General features: G+C 34.5%; 1 protein-coding gene across 1 annotated transcript in view; it reads right to left on the bottom strand.

Annotated features, from left to right (window-relative positions):
* Nucleotides 1-16,911, bottom strand: part of LOC106135736 (serine/threonine-protein kinase SIK2) — a 52,458-nt gene extending 35,547 nt beyond the window's left edge. The window contains exon 1 of the mRNA XM_060948047.1: nucleotides 16,279-16,911. Coding sequence (XP_060804030.1) covers nucleotides 16,279-16,404 — 126 coding nt within the window. The 5' untranslated portion in view covers nucleotides 16,405-16,911. The remainder of the gene's footprint in view (nucleotides 1-16,278) is intronic.
* Nucleotides 16,912-18,111: the final 1,200 nt, after the last annotated feature.

The following is an 18,111-nucleotide window of genomic DNA, read 5'->3' as shown; positions in this document are numbered from 1 at the left end:
ATATAATAATATGCGTAATAAAGCCGTCAGTGGTAGATAATTTTCTTCGAGTATAAAATTTTGCTCAGTGTGATATAAGCAAGGTTAAGTATATTTAAATAACGGACCAGTACATGGTTTGCAAACAATCCTAACATCACACGGATTGTATTAGTTTTAGTTTAGCTACAATTTTTTCAGCACTCATATAACGGAACAATGCCGTTAGGTGTGCAGACAGACTGAGGCCATGACGTCAAGCTGAGCGTCACTTCTCAGCGATTTAGTCAATTGACGTGATTAGACCTGATCCGGCCCAGTGGAAAGGTTCAAGCAAAGAAAGGACTCCATTCAATGCTATAGACTATTGAGTTAACAAATTATCATCGTTTTGATCTATGAATAGAATTGTGTGGGTTGTAGCATTCAACAACGGAGGGTCCTGAAACGTAACGGCTAAAGGTGAAACTAAGGACACGCGAAAAAAAGCATCTCACTCATCCTTTTTGTGTTACCAAATTGTATTTTTCGCATCACAAATAACCATTAGTAAACTGCTAACTTTTAAAGTCGGTTTTACGCCTATTAATCGATGCAGTCAATAGTAGATAGCAGAGACCAAAAATTAAAATTGAATTGGCTCGCGAGACTTAGCGATGTTATATTAATGGGCGAAACATAATGTCGATAATACAGTTTAACACGAGATATGGCAAGCAATGTAGAAGATATTTATACATGGTTGAAAATACGTAAAAGGCGACTGCGTGATAGGCTTATAAACTTGGGGTTTTTCTTTTTGCGATGGCCTAGCAACTTGTCACCATTTGAATCTCAATTATATCATTAAGCTTAACAGCTGAACCTATCAGTCCTTCGAGACAGCTGGCTCTGTCTCCCCCGCAAAAGATATAGACGTAATTATATGAATGAATGGATGAAAATTCTTATTTTTCCAGTTATAAAGGCAAGTCTACAAACAAACTATACAACCAAAATGCAACGAACTGCGACAAACAAGCACAAAGCAATGAGACGCAGTAAAATTTTAACAAGTACACGCTTCACGAATTTCATGAGCACTGAAGTTGTTCTGCAACTGGGGGAATGCAAAATCCTGTGTGAATTAATATCTGTTGCCTCAAAACCACATTATTGAATGAGTGCTTTTGGTTTTAAAACTTCGTCTATGTTATTGCCACTACCTGTCCAACTTTGTACGATTTTCGTAACCTTCTTAAGTATTAATAAGGTGTCTCGCAAGAGTGACGTACCTATTTTCTGACTAAATTTAAGGAGTGTTAAATTCGCGATATTGGTTTACCTTGATTAAGAGTATATAACCTTGAGAGTCTGATATCTAAATCTAACAAAACTAAATACAATGGTAACAGATACCTATCAATGGGAAAGACATCACACCAATGAAAAGAAATAAAGAAAAATATTTCGTCATATTTTGACGAATAAGTTATAAAATGACGAAACATTGCTACAATAATTTATAAGTATGATCAATCCGCGTTTGTTTTCTAAAAACAAGTATTTTTAATCGGTTTCGTTTATCCGGTTTCCATCAAAGTAGACCAAGTAATTTAATATTTAGGAAGAGGAAAACATTAAGAGATTAAGAGGTCGACAACAGTATTAACAAGTTTATCAAATGCACTGACAGAGAAGTGTTACGTTAGTACTGTTTGTTAACTGTATTACTGACCTAGAACGGCATTACTTGAATATTCGGTAAGTACAAATAAACGAAATGAAAGATTATCATTAATAATTTGTTGAATATTTTAATTAAATTATAATTATATTATAAATAATAAAGAAACGATGAACTGAGATGCGTAATTACGTAAAACAGTCATACTAACGATACATAAACAATCACTTGATCATTAACAGAAAGTCGCAATAGCAAAAACGATACAATAGTGAGAATTCGTTGACGAAACCTATTAAATTCGCAACGTCGTCGTGTGAATGAAAATCCGCGGTTATCGCTCTCATTGTTTTGTACAGGCGTCACATCCAGCTATCCTACATGGATGACTTTGCTGCGATAGGGTATCAGATATTGGCAATCATTACCATATTTCTAGCATAAGCTCAGATTGCATCCTTACTACTCGGGAGAGGATCCCGAGATGTGCCACCTATGACCATAACTATGGATTGGGTAACTCAGGTTTTACACAAAGCTTCCCTCGTTTGACCTCCGCAGCCTTTGCAGGGGAACGTAACTCATGTTGGACAATGGTTACACATCTAATTGCACGAATTCGTAGGTTTCCTCACAATGTCAACGAATGAGCACCGACTAGCATTCAAATACATCACGTAACAGGCTAATAGCCACGGTAGGATAACCTGACCATTCATATGCGTAATCCTTTAAATTCGGGCATCGAGCCGATATTTCGCTGGACAACTTGAAGAACTGTTGTCTGTACAGATAGGAACAGGATACAGATTGTAATTGCAGCAATATGTGAGCGGTCAGCCGGCGACATTGACCCCATTGTTGCGATAGCAGAGTTACGCACGTCTTTACGTCACGGTACATACGAACAGCAGGCCTCATCGCGTTCAGTTATCTGTTTAGATTTTGGTTAATTTTATAACAATGATCGAATAGCCGTTTAGTTTTCTATAGTAAGATAGGAACGTTCCAAGAGAGTAAAGAACACAATGCACTTACAGCAATGTACAAAATTTTTAAATGCGGGTACAATTGTAGTTACAAAATTGCCAAATATTTGAGCATTAATCTAAAGTATCACTAGTGCTGAGGAGACAACTGAAAGATGTAGATAAAGAACCACTTTCCATACCGTTTGCAAATGCAAGGATTTTGGAAATTTAAAATTAGAACAACAATTTTGGGTAGGTAACACAAATTGTATCGAGTAATATGTGACCTAGTAGCATGAGCTGTAAATTCACAACCCATAAAAGATTATCAAATACCTACGGCCAATAATACAACAAGTATATAAGTATTACGTTCATATAAAATTTCACAATGGGCACTTCTAATCATCTTGTTGATCCTCACTCTTAAAAGTAGGTCAATGAGGAACCACGATACTAATTACAATATATATGAATATACTATATAGGTCAAGTTTATTCCAAATATTAAAATTTATAACTGAAAATACAACATGAAAAGTGGGATAATATAATTTGGAGACTTACAAATAAATCTATCTCCATACGAGTTCATCGCTATCTAAACATTGTGACACGAGTATTTGTTTGCATGTCAACTAATGTATGAAACTTTTTAAATAACACCATTAGAACTAATCATGTTTCCAGACACATCTATTTAATCTATGAATGCAAATATTTTTAGGGCTACATGATGCAAAACATGTCACGTGACACTAGGGTGTGCAGTGTCAGGTTGATTTGACACTCGATAAGTAAACAATAGGAACAAAAACCATGATTGGTTAAGAAACAATACATGTGCCAGGAAAGGTCAAAACGAATAAAGATTCAGATAGCATTCATTGAGCATAAGGTGATTGATTATCAGGGTCGCTCATTGTACTAACGTAACCTGCAGGGTATTCACGGAGTACAGATGTATGCCAGAGCTTTAACTCTTACGTGGTAGACAGAGCCCGAAGTAAGTCAGAAAAAGTGATAGGTTATTAAGGTATGCAAACGGCGCGAACATACCGTTTTTTTTCTGACGTTTCGACCGGGTTGTTCCCGGCACCAATACAAAGAAGAATAGGACCACTCCATCTCTTTCCCATGGATGTCGTAAAAGGCGACTAAGGGATAGGCTTACAAACTTGGGATTCTATTTTTTAAGGCGATGGGCTAGCAACCTGTCTCTATTTGAATCTCAATTCTATCATCAAGCCAAATAGCTGAACGTGGCCGAACAGTCTTTTCAAGACTGTTGGCTCTGTCTACCCACAAGGAATATAGGCGTGACCATATGTATTTATGTATGTACATACATATATACTGGGTTGCACCGACTGTGGTCACAGGATGACATGCAATACACAAGTTAAAAAGTATAAAGTGACAGGTTGCCAGCCCATCACCTAAAAGAACACAAGTTTTCAGTAGACCAATCAGAACAAAGTCTTTAAATGACTGATTGATATTGATAAGATAGTCGTTTCTTTCAGACTGGTACCACAGTCGCTAAGTGCAATACATTGCGACATAATTTTACATCTTTGACGTAAACTGAAAGCAATGTGCGCACTTCCGTTAGGTTTTAGATAGTTATGTTTATTGTTTTCCCCAACTAGTTGTGGATGAAAGAACTTAATATTAACTGGGTATAAATAACTAGTTTTAGAAGTCTGTAACTATAAAAAAAGTGTTTTAAAGAACTAGTAACCGCTTTTTAACTTATACTTAATCGCTGAACGAAGGCAGGCACAGATATGAACAAATTTCAAACCACAGCGAAAGTACTAAATTCAAGTACCCGATTGAGGTTACTCCGGAAGGGACGGCCTATCGTTCTATACAAACTAAATACCCAACAAACGTCCGTCCATTGGACGATAACCTTTACGGTTGCTAAGCTTAAGGGTCACCGGTCACTGGGCTGCATTGTCTGACATGGATTTCGTATGTAGGACTGATATCAATGCAGTCATTCCCAGACAGAGTGATTTTAGTTTACTTAGTTACAGCGTAGTAGTTTTGTTTATCCTGTTTGACGCATATAGATCGAATATTTGTGGTATTTATTTGTATTTTATATACCCTTTGGAATATTTCCGTTAAATTTTGTAATTCGATGCATGTGCATGCAAGCTTCGATTGCATATTTTGACGATTACAATAACACATGTTGACTGTGAAGCTAAAAAAAAAGTTACCATAAAATAAATGTTTCGATTGACAAACGTTCAAAGTAACGCCAAATTTGACAGCTAATGACTGCTATAGACAAAGAGCGTCGGTGGTCAAATCGGTAAGGTGTCAAATCTCACCTCGGCCATTTACCAATGAGTATTTTACATTAGTTTAAATACCAACCGGTGCTAAAGACAAAACTTTTATTAATGATATTATTAATTGTAAACTAGTAATAAAATTGCATATAAACAACAAAAGTTATGTATTTTAAAAATGTCATGTAAGTAATAAGTTTGTACGGTATTTGACCTACAAATCTCCTGTTTAGTTAGTTGCGGACTAAGGTCAGATAAGGGCTAAATCATTGAAGTTATTTTCACCTGTCACGATAACTTATCAATATCGATAAAATTAAAGCCCAGTGACGTGTGCTAGTCCGCGTAAACAGACAGATTAAAATTGCCAGCTACGAGTACATACTTATCTTATCTTAACCGTACGAAATCTGTAATGAACTATTGATGCTTTTGCTTATTTAATAGTACTAGATAACTTTCATAAATATGAAGATCAACTAAAACCGCCATAAAAGCTTTTTAATATTTATAACAACCCTTAAATTCTATTACGAAATAAATTTTCTAATGAAGTACCTACAACTTCACATTTCACCAAAAATAAAAATCGTTTTACGACGAATTCTGGCAATGCATGTCCAATTATCTCTGCTATGATATGATGTTTTATTTTTCATTTTAAGATATTGGCACAATTTAGTCAAAAACCCTTTACAATATAGATGACAATTTTCCTTCATCAAATAATGGTGAACAGAAAAAATCAACACGCTGAGATACAAAACGAGATACACGAATAGCAAATAGTAGGACTATATCGTGGTGGCGTCTCGTAGTCAACTGATATTAATTTAATGGCGGTTAATTTCATGGGTCATTGCAGAATCGATCCGACATTACATATACGCTGTTGACAAACCATTGTAAATAAATACATGATATATGATTTCGGCGGCCTTTGTAGTGCTTCGTTAGTGTGCTTGACTCTGAATCATAAGGTCTTGGATTCGATCGCTAGTTAAAAAAGCAGCTGATGTTGATTGGGTATTGGATGTTACCGAATGATGTTCAGTTTATGTGTATGATGATTTATAATAAGGCTGTCTTAATCTTCGTTATTTGTTCCAAATTGGCGACTGTATACAAGAAATGCGAAACAAATTTTTAAAACACGAATTCGTGATTGCCTCTTATACATCTCTTGTAATTTAGTCTCGTCACACCTATTTGCTAACAACCTCTAAGGACGTCAATCTTATGTCAACGTGTATGTATTTCATTTGATAAATAACTAAGCTAAATAAAGAGATCACACATTTATTTTGTAATACCAATAAACGTATTCTTCTCTCCTCTCACGGGTCTACTGAAAGAGATTTCTATTGAAATATGTAGCACTTTTGTACTAAAATTATTGTATTAAATGCTCCTATATGTAATTGTGTGTATATAAATAAACGTAAGTAATCATACAGCTGAGCGTGGTCTTTTAATCTTTTTAAGATTGTTGGCTCTGTCTTTCCGGCAAGACGTAACTATATATCTACATATGTATGCACCAAGCATCCAACAAGCTGAATGTCGGGTTTTTATTCGAATTCAGAAAAGTTCATTATTCTATCTTCTTTTTCACATTCTTGCTAGCGTTAGTCCCGGTTACCGTAAGAACGTCGGTTAGTAATCAAACTAATGTACTTAATTTAAAAAGTCATGGCTGAGCTTGTTTAAAACATTTGCCCTTTATGCACATCATGCATTTTGAGCTCTCTTTGGCCACTGAAGCTCAAAAATTCAAATCCATATATAATTCCATCAACGTCTAAAATTTTTTGAAGATATGGAAATTCCGCATAGGTACAGTTGAGAAATATACCTCATATACTAATACGTACGTATAAATAATATATATTGAACAATTGTAAGAACACATTTGCGTCAATCCTTATCGTATACCTAATTATGATAACGTTAACACTTATGTAAAGAATAAAGTGCGTTTGTATTGTGAGAAGTGTAGGGTAACCTTGCAAATTTTTTTTTTCAAAACTATATCACAAACTAGAGAGCATGCTTTAAGTAGTACATGAATGGTAGTAATCAAAGTTTCGCTGAAAGAGATTGATTCTCTCAAAGGTGATTCAATTGTCATAAAGTAACACTCTGGTAAACAGTCTTAATAAGAGTGTGCGCTATAAACATAAATAAATGAAAATCTCTACAATTAGTCCACCATTTAAAGACAATAAAATATTTGGATTGTATTGTTGTAAGAGTTGCAGATCCTGGGTACCAAACTGAACTTACGCCACTACAACGATGACTATGATGAGTGAGCAGTTTCAAAATCCTCTTATTTTCTCTCCATCAAGTATTTCCAGAGAAAAACCCATATTAAACCATAACCAAAACATATTTAATCAATACAGACTAAAACGCATGAAGCTTTGTTCAGATTTTAGGTACGTGTTGTGTAATTTAGAAATTGTTAAAATATTTGTTATGTTACATTAAAATTGGCATGTTTATAAACTAAGAATTATTTTATTAAAACTATAAATACTTGTATTTCTGCGTATATCTGTGTTTTTAAATGAATAAGGGATGAAGAATTTATCTGATAAAAAGACCAAATGGGAGTTCAAACATAACTTTAGACTTGAAATGCCATTGACTTTAACGTAAATAATTTTAACTGGTTTGCAAAAGTAGTGTGACCTAAAAGCTTCGTAGCAAGCTACGGCGTAGCACACTCGTGGCTTTTAGAAAAACCATTCAGTATTCGTAGAGGACGTATAGAAATTTGGTTTAATTTATATAACCTTTAATAAACCCTTTATCTAAATTCATATATTTACTTCACTTAATTAATTGGTTGGATAAATTTTAAAAGTAGGGTTTTTTATTCTTTAAATGTCGCATGCATTTGCGTTTTCAGAATTTAACCCTAATTAATTTTTACAATATTCAATTAAACCATTCTTGTTCGAAAGTTTTTATTCGGAAATCTAGATTTTTTAATAACACGTTGTTAGGTCAAATATAAAACTTAATTTAAACGGTGTTTGATACCTTTCATTACCGACATCGAAGTATATTTTTCGGATAAGTATGTAAGATTTCTTTCCATGTCCCTTCTCATAACAACCTAAGAACTAACCGAGGTTTATATTTGACCCAGCCAAAAATAGAACGACCAGGTTTTTTCCATCCTGACCCTGCATATACCCCGTACAATATCTTCAATTATTTCTCACACAGAGTCATGAGGTGGATATAAAAAAACATCTGAAAAATCAATCTTTGATAAGCAAAGCCTTCGTCCGGATTCAGGGGCACAAAACCCTCGGGTGTCGATCAACAAGTCTAGACGGCGATCAATATAGTGGGTGAAGCGAGACGGAGGCAGTGCGACGGAGACGGAACGCATTCACGATGCACGCTCTCAGTACTTACGACCACAATTTCTTCGCTGCAAATAATTTTTAATACATTTGAATAACATAATAATGTACGACTTAAAAAATTCTTAAAATAATTATCATTGTTTTAGGATTTTCAAGATTTTTAAACGAGATCAAAAGTGGTAATGTTATAGTTTGTACCTACACACGGTCCGTTTTAAGATTTCTGAAGTACCATTCAGATACCATAATAATCGGTACTATGTGATTCCCGGCACTTAAGGACCATTCCATATCTTTTTCATGAATGTCGCAAAAGGCGACTAAGTAATGGCTAATTAACTTGGGATTCTTCTTAATTAAATTCCATCACTAAGCCATACAGCTGAACGTAGTTTTACAGTATTTTCAATATGGTTAGCTCTGTCTACCCGGCAAGGGACATAGTCGTAATCACATCTATGCCCCTTATATATAATCATATGGTATATATTTGTACGTACCATAATAACACACAAGCCACATACAACTCCATTGAAATTTACCGCAGACTGTACTATGAATTGCAACAACGCATGTTTCAAACAAACGTATGTGTGACCCTTTAGCTCCCGACAAAGTATCACGAAGCCACGTAGCGTGCACCATAAGTACGGTACCCCCATTCTAGTACTGCCCCCCTCCCTCCTCATACACTCCAGACTTTTCAAGGATAAAAGCAGGATATCAAACTAGTATGTACACAATTTGTTCTACGCTCCACAGCTTTATATAACGACTTTCATATCGCTGTTATTTTTTCCCATTCATTTTGCTTTTATTGGCTTCTTCTATGATTTGCGTAACTCTTTTGAAATTGCCTTTTCGCCTTTTTGTTGGTTTGCCAAAGTAAAAGCTATGTTTACTAAAAATAAGCAATAAATTGAAGGATATGAAGCTAGTATGTTCAATTTATTCTACGCTCCACAGCTTTATAGAACGTCTTTTATAACGCTGTTATTTTTTGCTCATTCATTTTGCTTTCATTTACTTATTCTAGGGTTACCGTAACTCAGTATTTTGAAATCACCATTTGCCTTTTTCTTTGGTTTACCTACATTTGTTTACTCACAGACCACAGAGACTACTTCAATAACTTTGTAATCTTTAAGCAATTTCTTTTCCTTGCGATGCAATAAAGTTTGCATAATGGAAACTTAGTATAAGTATAGGGGAAATTAAAATTTTCTATAAAAAAGGGAATTTACACCTGCAATGTACGTGTTACGTTTCATGTCACATCTTCATACTTTATGAAGTACACATAGCCAATTACTCGAAAGCCACGTTTAACTGGATAACGTAGGAACAATGGAATTGAGATTCAAATAGAGTGACTAACTGTCACTAGCGCATCACCTAAAAGAGGAATATCTTAGCCAAGTTTATAAATAAGCCTTTTCCTTTCTACACTGACAGAAGTACTGAAGTATAAAAATACAAATGTCATGTCTTTATCTCCTACAGATATGGGTTAGATTGAACAAACAGTCTCGAATAGACTCGAAGGTAACGTTCATCTATACTGTGACTAAAAGGACAATTTGATGAGACCGATGACACTATAGCTGGTTGGTTAGTAAAATACAACGAGTTATTAAAATAATTAAGAATATGGACGTGACTTATATGCCCTTTATAATATGGCATATTTTAGTTACTTGTGAACGCAAATTACCACTGTGGGCGGTAAAGTATTTGCGTATATAGAGCGTTGACGCGAAAATTTTTATAAAAAAAAAGAAAACAAAGACTAAAATATATTTTTACGTACATTACATTTACGTAGGTATAATGAGGATGAAACTAAATATGTAGGTAGAGGACCTAACCTGACGCACTCGTGGGTCGATCCATTAACCTCAGGTATAAAATATAGTAAAAACAGAACTGTCTCTGCATCCTTTTTACTAGACACTTATAACGATTTTCACAAGGATATATTTAACAAGGGCTACAACAATACAAATTAGTCAAAATATCTACTTTGCAATATTGACACCTGTAGGTATTTCAAATATATAAAATATTTTATTTTAAATTTCCACTTAATTTGGGATTTCTTGGTAACTTAAAGAGTATATCGTTCCAAAAAAAATACATGAAAATATTTTGTTTATGTCTTTATCGTCAAAGAAACTTTACTCTGATTCTCAACAGTTTATAAAATAAAAACTAACATCATTGTAACTATGTATATCTACTACCTAATTAAAGTATTGACGTCAGGTCTGAAAAAAATTATCTGTTTGTGGAACAATCCAAATATCGTCACAATCACATATTATTTGTATATCATATAATCTTCAGATAGCATCAATTGAATAATATACAAAAACAAGTATTATATCATGTATTACCTAAAAATAATGGAAAATAATTGGCATTAATAGTTTATCACAAAGATTTCACAAAGCTTCTAAATACCTAATAATCATCGGATTAGTACCTAATAGTTGTCTTGATGGGAATTTAATTTTAACAAGTATCAAGAAAAACAAGTATTAGTAGAGTTTTTACGCATGGAGTTGACTGTCTGAAATTCATCTTTACAACCGTTTTTCCGCAATCTATTCATTATATTCATGTGTGAAGGGAACTAAACAAGAGTAAGTAAGTATCCTAGATAAACAAACTTATCACTACAAAGGCTTAGGTTGCTAATGTCTTGCCAGAGTCGACCTTTCTTATCCTATTTTACTATAACTATATATATATTTTTAGATAACGCATTTGCGTCAAGATGGCGTCAAACGTACATTTTTCAAGCTTGCCCAGTATACGGAGCGCGTGCCGTACGAAACGATTTCCTGGCAAAATATTCGCAAACTTATTTGTACCGATCACGCATCCTCCGGCTGTACGCTTTCTTTTTTTAGCACAAATACTTTCCGCACACCAGATGACATCTCAGATGTCTAGATTACAGAGATCGGAATGACGCGATATGAGATGATCTATGCATAGTCAGATTTGCGGTTAACATTTCTGATCTATGAACTCTTACGTCACTCTTTTGGAATCACAACGGATATATATTTTTGAAATTAATAAAATTTGAAAACTGTTACATGATTATAAAACATAGAAATTTCTTCATCAGAGTAATTTTCATGTGTCAGAAAAACGTATAACCGAGCTACCTTTAGCGTTCGCTGCACTTTAATAGGGAAGGGTTTAGAAAAGACTGGCCGTCACCTTGCCTTGGCGTTAACCGTTCGCCGAGAAAAATATAAAAGTAATAAAAACAAGATGCGTGCATCCGGAGGCAAGGTCGATGGTATTTCTGTACGCGGCAGCGCGCGCCCGACCTCAAGCATCCATGCCGAATTGTTGAACGATCGCAGCGAACATCTCTCGAGCTAAAGGCGCATTCATACTGAAAGATTACGCTTCACCAAACATGTTTACCTTATACTTTCCATGATATTATAAAGCATTGTAAAGAATTACAACAGAATTACAAAGTCCGAGAATGGGACCCCGTTCGCTAAAAAGTAATAAACTTTTTTACAGCAAACGCAATGATGGTAAGTGTTAACATAATGACTTTTCCATTGTGTTGTGGCCATATACACATATATGACTTTTGTCACACCGTTTATACCTGTATCAATGAGGTCTTTGTCTTTTTATACTTAACGTATTTGACCGTCGTTGACATCTGCATTTTGTCTTTAAATAATGTGGTAATATTTAAAAAAACAATACTTTTTAAAATACTAGTTACCTAATAGAAAATGCCGACAAACAGGATTGCAACCAACAAACCGCAATTTATAAAATCAATTGGTTAAGTAATATGGATTATTTACCGGTATACTAAAAGTTTTCAACTGCTTGAAACATGACGAAACGATTGTTAATGTGATGTGAACGAATTCTACTCGAGCCGTTTTAATTAAGTTGTAAAACGACATTTTGTTGCAGATAATTGTTGAAATAGTTATAAAGCTATTGTCGTTGCGATATACTCAGACGTGACGTAAATTTTGTTTTCCATCACGTTCACTTAACACATTCAATGCGTGATTTAGATTTTTTGGAATATTTTCAATGATTCAAATTATTTTCTAAATTCTGCTCATTCAAATTAATAATATATAAGGTATTTTGGGGTATCGAAAATAGGTAATCAGGAGTTATAACTAGATACCATAAATTACCTAAAAAGTCTTAGCGGTATTGGATAATAACAATGTTGACCCTTTCAATAATAAATGAAACCGAATTATTCATAGATAATGAGCATCTATCAAATTATGTCAGCAGAATTGGGTCAATTTGTAGTAATTTTCTCTTTGACTAACTGGAAGAAACCAGTGTATACAACGCCGAAGGCCGAGGGCAGTCGTTCTGATTTTACTGCATTCGACGAAGCGATGCCCTCGTATTTATGTTTGTTTGTATTAGATAAATTATCACGGACGAAACATGCTACTTGTGGTGTCAAAAACGATCAAAGATCATTAACATGGGTACAGGAAAATTTGGTATTTTGTAATAAGGAAACGATAAGGTTGTCTGCTGGATTAATCTTGTTCTAAGGGCTCTAATATTTATTTTTAAATTTATTAGATCATAACTATATTTGAATTTCTAAAGTTTCTTTTTTACTGGCAATGATGGTAAAAAGCGACTTCCCTATTGAATTATCATAATAATAACATCTGAAATATTCTATAACAGACGATAGAGAATACAGAATTAACGATCACTTCATACATATTCGCGATCTTCATAATAAATGCATTTGATTTGATTATAAATGAGATGCGACGAACAAAATCAATAAAGTCAGGTGTTAGAAAGTCGTCCATATAGACGCAGAGAGTGACTCACTGCGATGGCTCAGTATTCGGCCAATGACCCAGTTTGGTGCCGTGGACGCGTAATTTCTTGTACGTTAACTGCTTTAATTATGTTTTTACTACCCTCTCTATCTATGTAACGTAACATTAGTTCTTTTTAGTATGGTAAGTATATGCACACAATAAATATTTTAGAAAATTCAAAAATCCTCTCTTTTACGAAGCAACAATAACTTACCAAAAAACCCATATTAAAACAAGTACTATACCTGTTTGTTTACTGATAAAATCAGGTTAATTGTATTCGTATCCTACTAATATTTTTTAAGGATGGAAAGTTTTTTTTAAATTTTGTTAAGTTGATAAACATTTAAGATACCTATTAGCTAGGTACTTTTTAAACAACTCATAATTTTTTACACTTAATTTAGTAGGCACTATCAAATTCTGTAACTATAGATATTGTTAATTTTATATAATTATATCAATGATTCAATGGTCAATTAAAACTTAAATGGTGAGCTTCGTGTACCTTCAGCCAAATATATCGCTATTATTAATAACATTATTGTTTTGTTTCCATATTTCAATTCATACAGCGTAATACACGAAAGGTACTAATAGGTAGGTACAACGTAGTTCCAAAAATACAACTTTTTGTTTATCGAAAAAGTGATAGTTGCGTAGGTTAACGGCAAAAAAATTCAACAATAGAACTTAATACACAATAATCCTATTTAAACGTTTAGAAATACAGAATAGTTAATTTGAAATTTTCATTGATAAGTGTTATAGTATGTTGTTCATTTTTATTGATAAGTTGTCGTGCTAAACTTAATACTATTGCGTGACGAAACCTACAATATTTTTATCACATAAACCACAAAATATTTTTAACTATAACTACATTTTTAATTTCCAAATGCACATTAAAGATGCACCAAAGTGGCTAACAAGACAGGTTTTCCGTTAATAGTTTCGACGGTTTAAAATCTCGTTTTGTCATCGTTATCTTGCGTCCGCATTGTTTGGAATGCTGGTGCGCACGTGACAAAGGGCATGGATACCAAATTATTTTTATAGTTTATAGCTTGGGAAAGTTCCTAGTGCCAGCAGCTCCGCCCCCGCCGAAACTTATATCTTTCATACCTTCAAACTTTCATTCCCATCCCATCATTTCAAGAATTTACCAAAATCCTTTCTCAGCGAATGACTACGTCGTTACTATCTGCATGCAAAATTTCAGCCCGAATTTTGTAGTTGGAATTGTGCGTTGATAGATCACACATAACCTTTGCGTTTTAATTATTAAGATTTCTGTATAAAACTTAGATAAAATTTGGGATATTCTTTTGGGCAATGAGATAGCAACCTGTGATTATTTACATCTCAGTTCATTATTTACAGCTGAACGTAGCATTCCAGTTTGTTTGGGATTAAAAATGACCTAAATTAAAGTAATGCAACTGGCAAAAATCATAAGAGTAAAGAAAAGTTTTAACTGTAACTGTTACTAATTATTTTTCAGAATTCTAATTTCGTTCGATTATAATTCTGCCGAAAGACGCAATAGGTACTCAGTTATTTGGTAAGATCATTTTCAGAAAAGAGTAGTTAATAAATTATGGTTTACGTATTTCATTGATTTTCATGAAAGAGATAGTTAAGTAGATACTAATTGTAATTTGATAAGTTACATTCAAGACTGTTTACTTATTTATAATCGCAACTACGGCACATAAAACCCAAGGTGTTTTCCCCTGACCGATTTGTATTGCATCGTCATTCTGCTTGGATTTTATCCGAATTCATAAAGGTGGCTATCGGTAAGTTAACCATACGTTGTACAATTAATAAAACCAACATAAAACTAAGTTAAAAGATAATTAATGGAATAGTGATCATACTACATTTTGGTTAATAACGTTATCAGTAATGATCTGCTTATCTATGTTGCACTATTTGACGTATTCTTAAAAATCCTTAAGTAGTTAGGTATATTGATATTTGTTTCGTGTAGAGGAGATCGATTCATTGTTTAAAAAATCATTATAGGAACGCAGATATTGAAACGAAAGAATTCTGTTAAAGGAAGAGGAAAATCTGGTGATAATGTTTTTAAATGAAAAGATTTTGTCAATAGTTTCAAATTTGGTACTTCGCGTACTAATTAAACCTGTTTTACTCGTATACTAATGGTATTTCATGTTATTTGCGTAGGTATATTACAAATTAATTACATAATCTTTCACTAAAGTAGCTGGTCCAATGAGAGTGGTTTGTTATAAATGTTGTTTTAATTATTCATGCAACCCGTGGGAGTTTCAGTTCAGTTATTTCGTGCGTAGTCCTGGAAGTAATATGTTCTTTCTATTGCACGGACCCTGACAAGCCTGCGGTTGAGACAAATAGCGTGATTTCTTGATAGAGATGAGTGTTTTTATAATATGCTACACATAATATACTTTGGCTCATCAATTTACAGTTCATAACGTACGTTTCTACAATACGTTTCAGTGGTAAAACCAAATAAGTCTCGGGTAATAAGTTCGGTAACTATACGAAATAGAACAAGCAAAGGGTAAGTGTAGTAGCAATAATGAACCTCAGAAGAGGGATCTTAGTAAGCCAGTGGTGCATATACCATGCTAGTGGTGGAATACATTTCAAGACCAAAGGGTTCGCGGGAAATAAGTAGGTAGTTAGATCTGCGCATGGTTAAAAGGTTAAGACAGTCCTTTATAAAATTGCTGCCATTGGTTACAATAGGATTCGTATCCCTTTTGGAACATTCATTGATGGAGATGTAAATAGATTCAGCACTCATTTATCGTCATCATGACTGCCATCTGTATTTGATTTTTAGTCAGAAGTCGCATCACCCTGTCAATAAATAAATTGAGACTAAAGTTCTATTAATACCAATGCAGTAAATTAGATTTTGGTGATGGTCTTAGTACCTTCGTACTCAAAACATTCCTGTTTCTAATTTCTAATATATATAATTGGGTGCTTCCTTTTTGGTCCTTCATGTTGTGAGCCCTTTATACCTAAATGTTAAATTGCTTCATTAAGTGCAGAAACAAAAAGTTTATTTTCTTCATTAATTGTATCCCTTACCTCAGTCTTCGTTATTCGATGTCGTGCTAGTTTAACGACGGCAAAATTTCCCTTGCCAATGGTCCTCTCGATGTCGTAAAATCCCACCCTGATAGGGGTTTTAGCAGGACGTTCACGTTCCGCCATTGTCAGCTGCTTTTTACAGGATTGACATATAATTCCTTACACTAATCACACCAGGATTCTGATACAGTCAAAATTATCAAAGCAAGCCAACGTAACACTCCTGTTGGCCATAATATGTGATCGTCAGTTTTAACACCAATATCGGAAACAACACTGAATCTACTTTAAATTAACGTCATTGTCCTCAAATACGTAAGTATTAATATTTACGTCCATTATTGTTTATTCATTGGTAAAGATCATATCAAAGATGTTGCGTTAGATGATTTACAAAACACATATAATAATTTTTATTTTATTAAGTCTGGACTCGCATGACACTTGCACATTAGGCGTTTGTGTACGAAAAATATTTACAGATAGAAAATCGCGCAGAGGCGGCGTGCGCGTAATTTGCAGTAGGGCTCCGTTGCCGCCGCCGCCTCGCCGGCCGTCAACCGGGGTACTGAACCGCCAGTCGATCGAGTCGGGCCGCGTACTCGTGGACCACACTACCTGCGGCTTCGGCACGCGCGCGCTTTCAGCAGCCGGCCATGTTTCTTCTTGTGACGTCAACTGGGGATATATCTATAGCTCTTGTTGTACTAACGACGACATATACCTAGATTGGTAGGCAGTCCAGTCTTTCTTTTTATGCGTGGAACTTGCCGAAACTGGTATCAGTTTAACGACTGTCTTTTTAGCGCCTTCTTGCCATTTTATGAGAAATAAAGAGAAGCCCGGGTAACCCTTACCACGATATAACTAATGAATTATTCAGATTTTAACACGAAACTTCCATCTTCCCTCGGTTACCTTTTTAGGAAACCCTAACCGTTCATATTCTATTTATCATTATATTTTGTAATATATGTATATTATGTTAGTTTTTTAACTGACAATAGTTCACACGGCGATCCCTGTCTTTGGAGAATGTCCGGAGTCCATCTATGACCAAAAATGGAGTAGATAAAATAGGTAGGTAGGTAGGTATAACAAGAAGCGATACTCATCTGACCTACAGAGGAACATGACCCAGGACTTGGGTCATGATTACATCCTGTTGCTTAAATATAAGTACATACACATACATACATTCATAAATCACATCTATATCACTCGTGGGGCGGACAAAGCCAACAGTCCTGAAAAGACTGAGTGGCCACGCCCAGCTGTTTGGTTTAATGATAGAATTGAAATTCAAACTGTGACACGTTGCTAGCCCATCGCTTAAAAGAAGAATCCCAAATATATATACCTAACCTATCCCTTTGTTGCTAAAAATGGCGTGGTCCTTTTATTTTCTCTATTAGTGCCGGGAACCCCACGGCGCAACTTATATTTAATATAAGTAGGTATCTATAAGTAAACATTTTTCTTCCTCCTCCTGGCGTCAAACCCGGTTACGTCTTTACCTCTGTAGAGGCACCCGAGATCCGTAGAAAAAAAATCTTATTGCACTTGTCACTATGCTACCTGGGCCAAAAAATATGACTGCCATCTATTGATTTTTTGAGTTTTAATTTGATTGATTAACATGCACAGAGGAGCTAGAGTAAATTTTGTGCAACTTGCCACCCATCCAAGTGAGGACGCACTAATAAGATGAAAGAAAGACATTAAAAAAATAAGAGGACAACAAATAGATGAGCTCTTCATCAAATTAATAAGATAGATCACCCTTGATATTTTATATATAGATGACGGCTGTGAAGAAGCTCAATGAAA

This window comes from Amyelois transitella, chromosome 15 (assembly GCF_032362555.1).
Source record: "Amyelois transitella isolate CPQ chromosome 15, ilAmyTran1.1, whole genome shotgun sequence".
NCBI classification, from domain to species: Eukaryota; Metazoa; Arthropoda; class Insecta; order Lepidoptera; family Pyralidae; genus Amyelois; species Amyelois transitella.
This window is presented reverse-complemented; position numbering and strand designations above follow the sequence as displayed.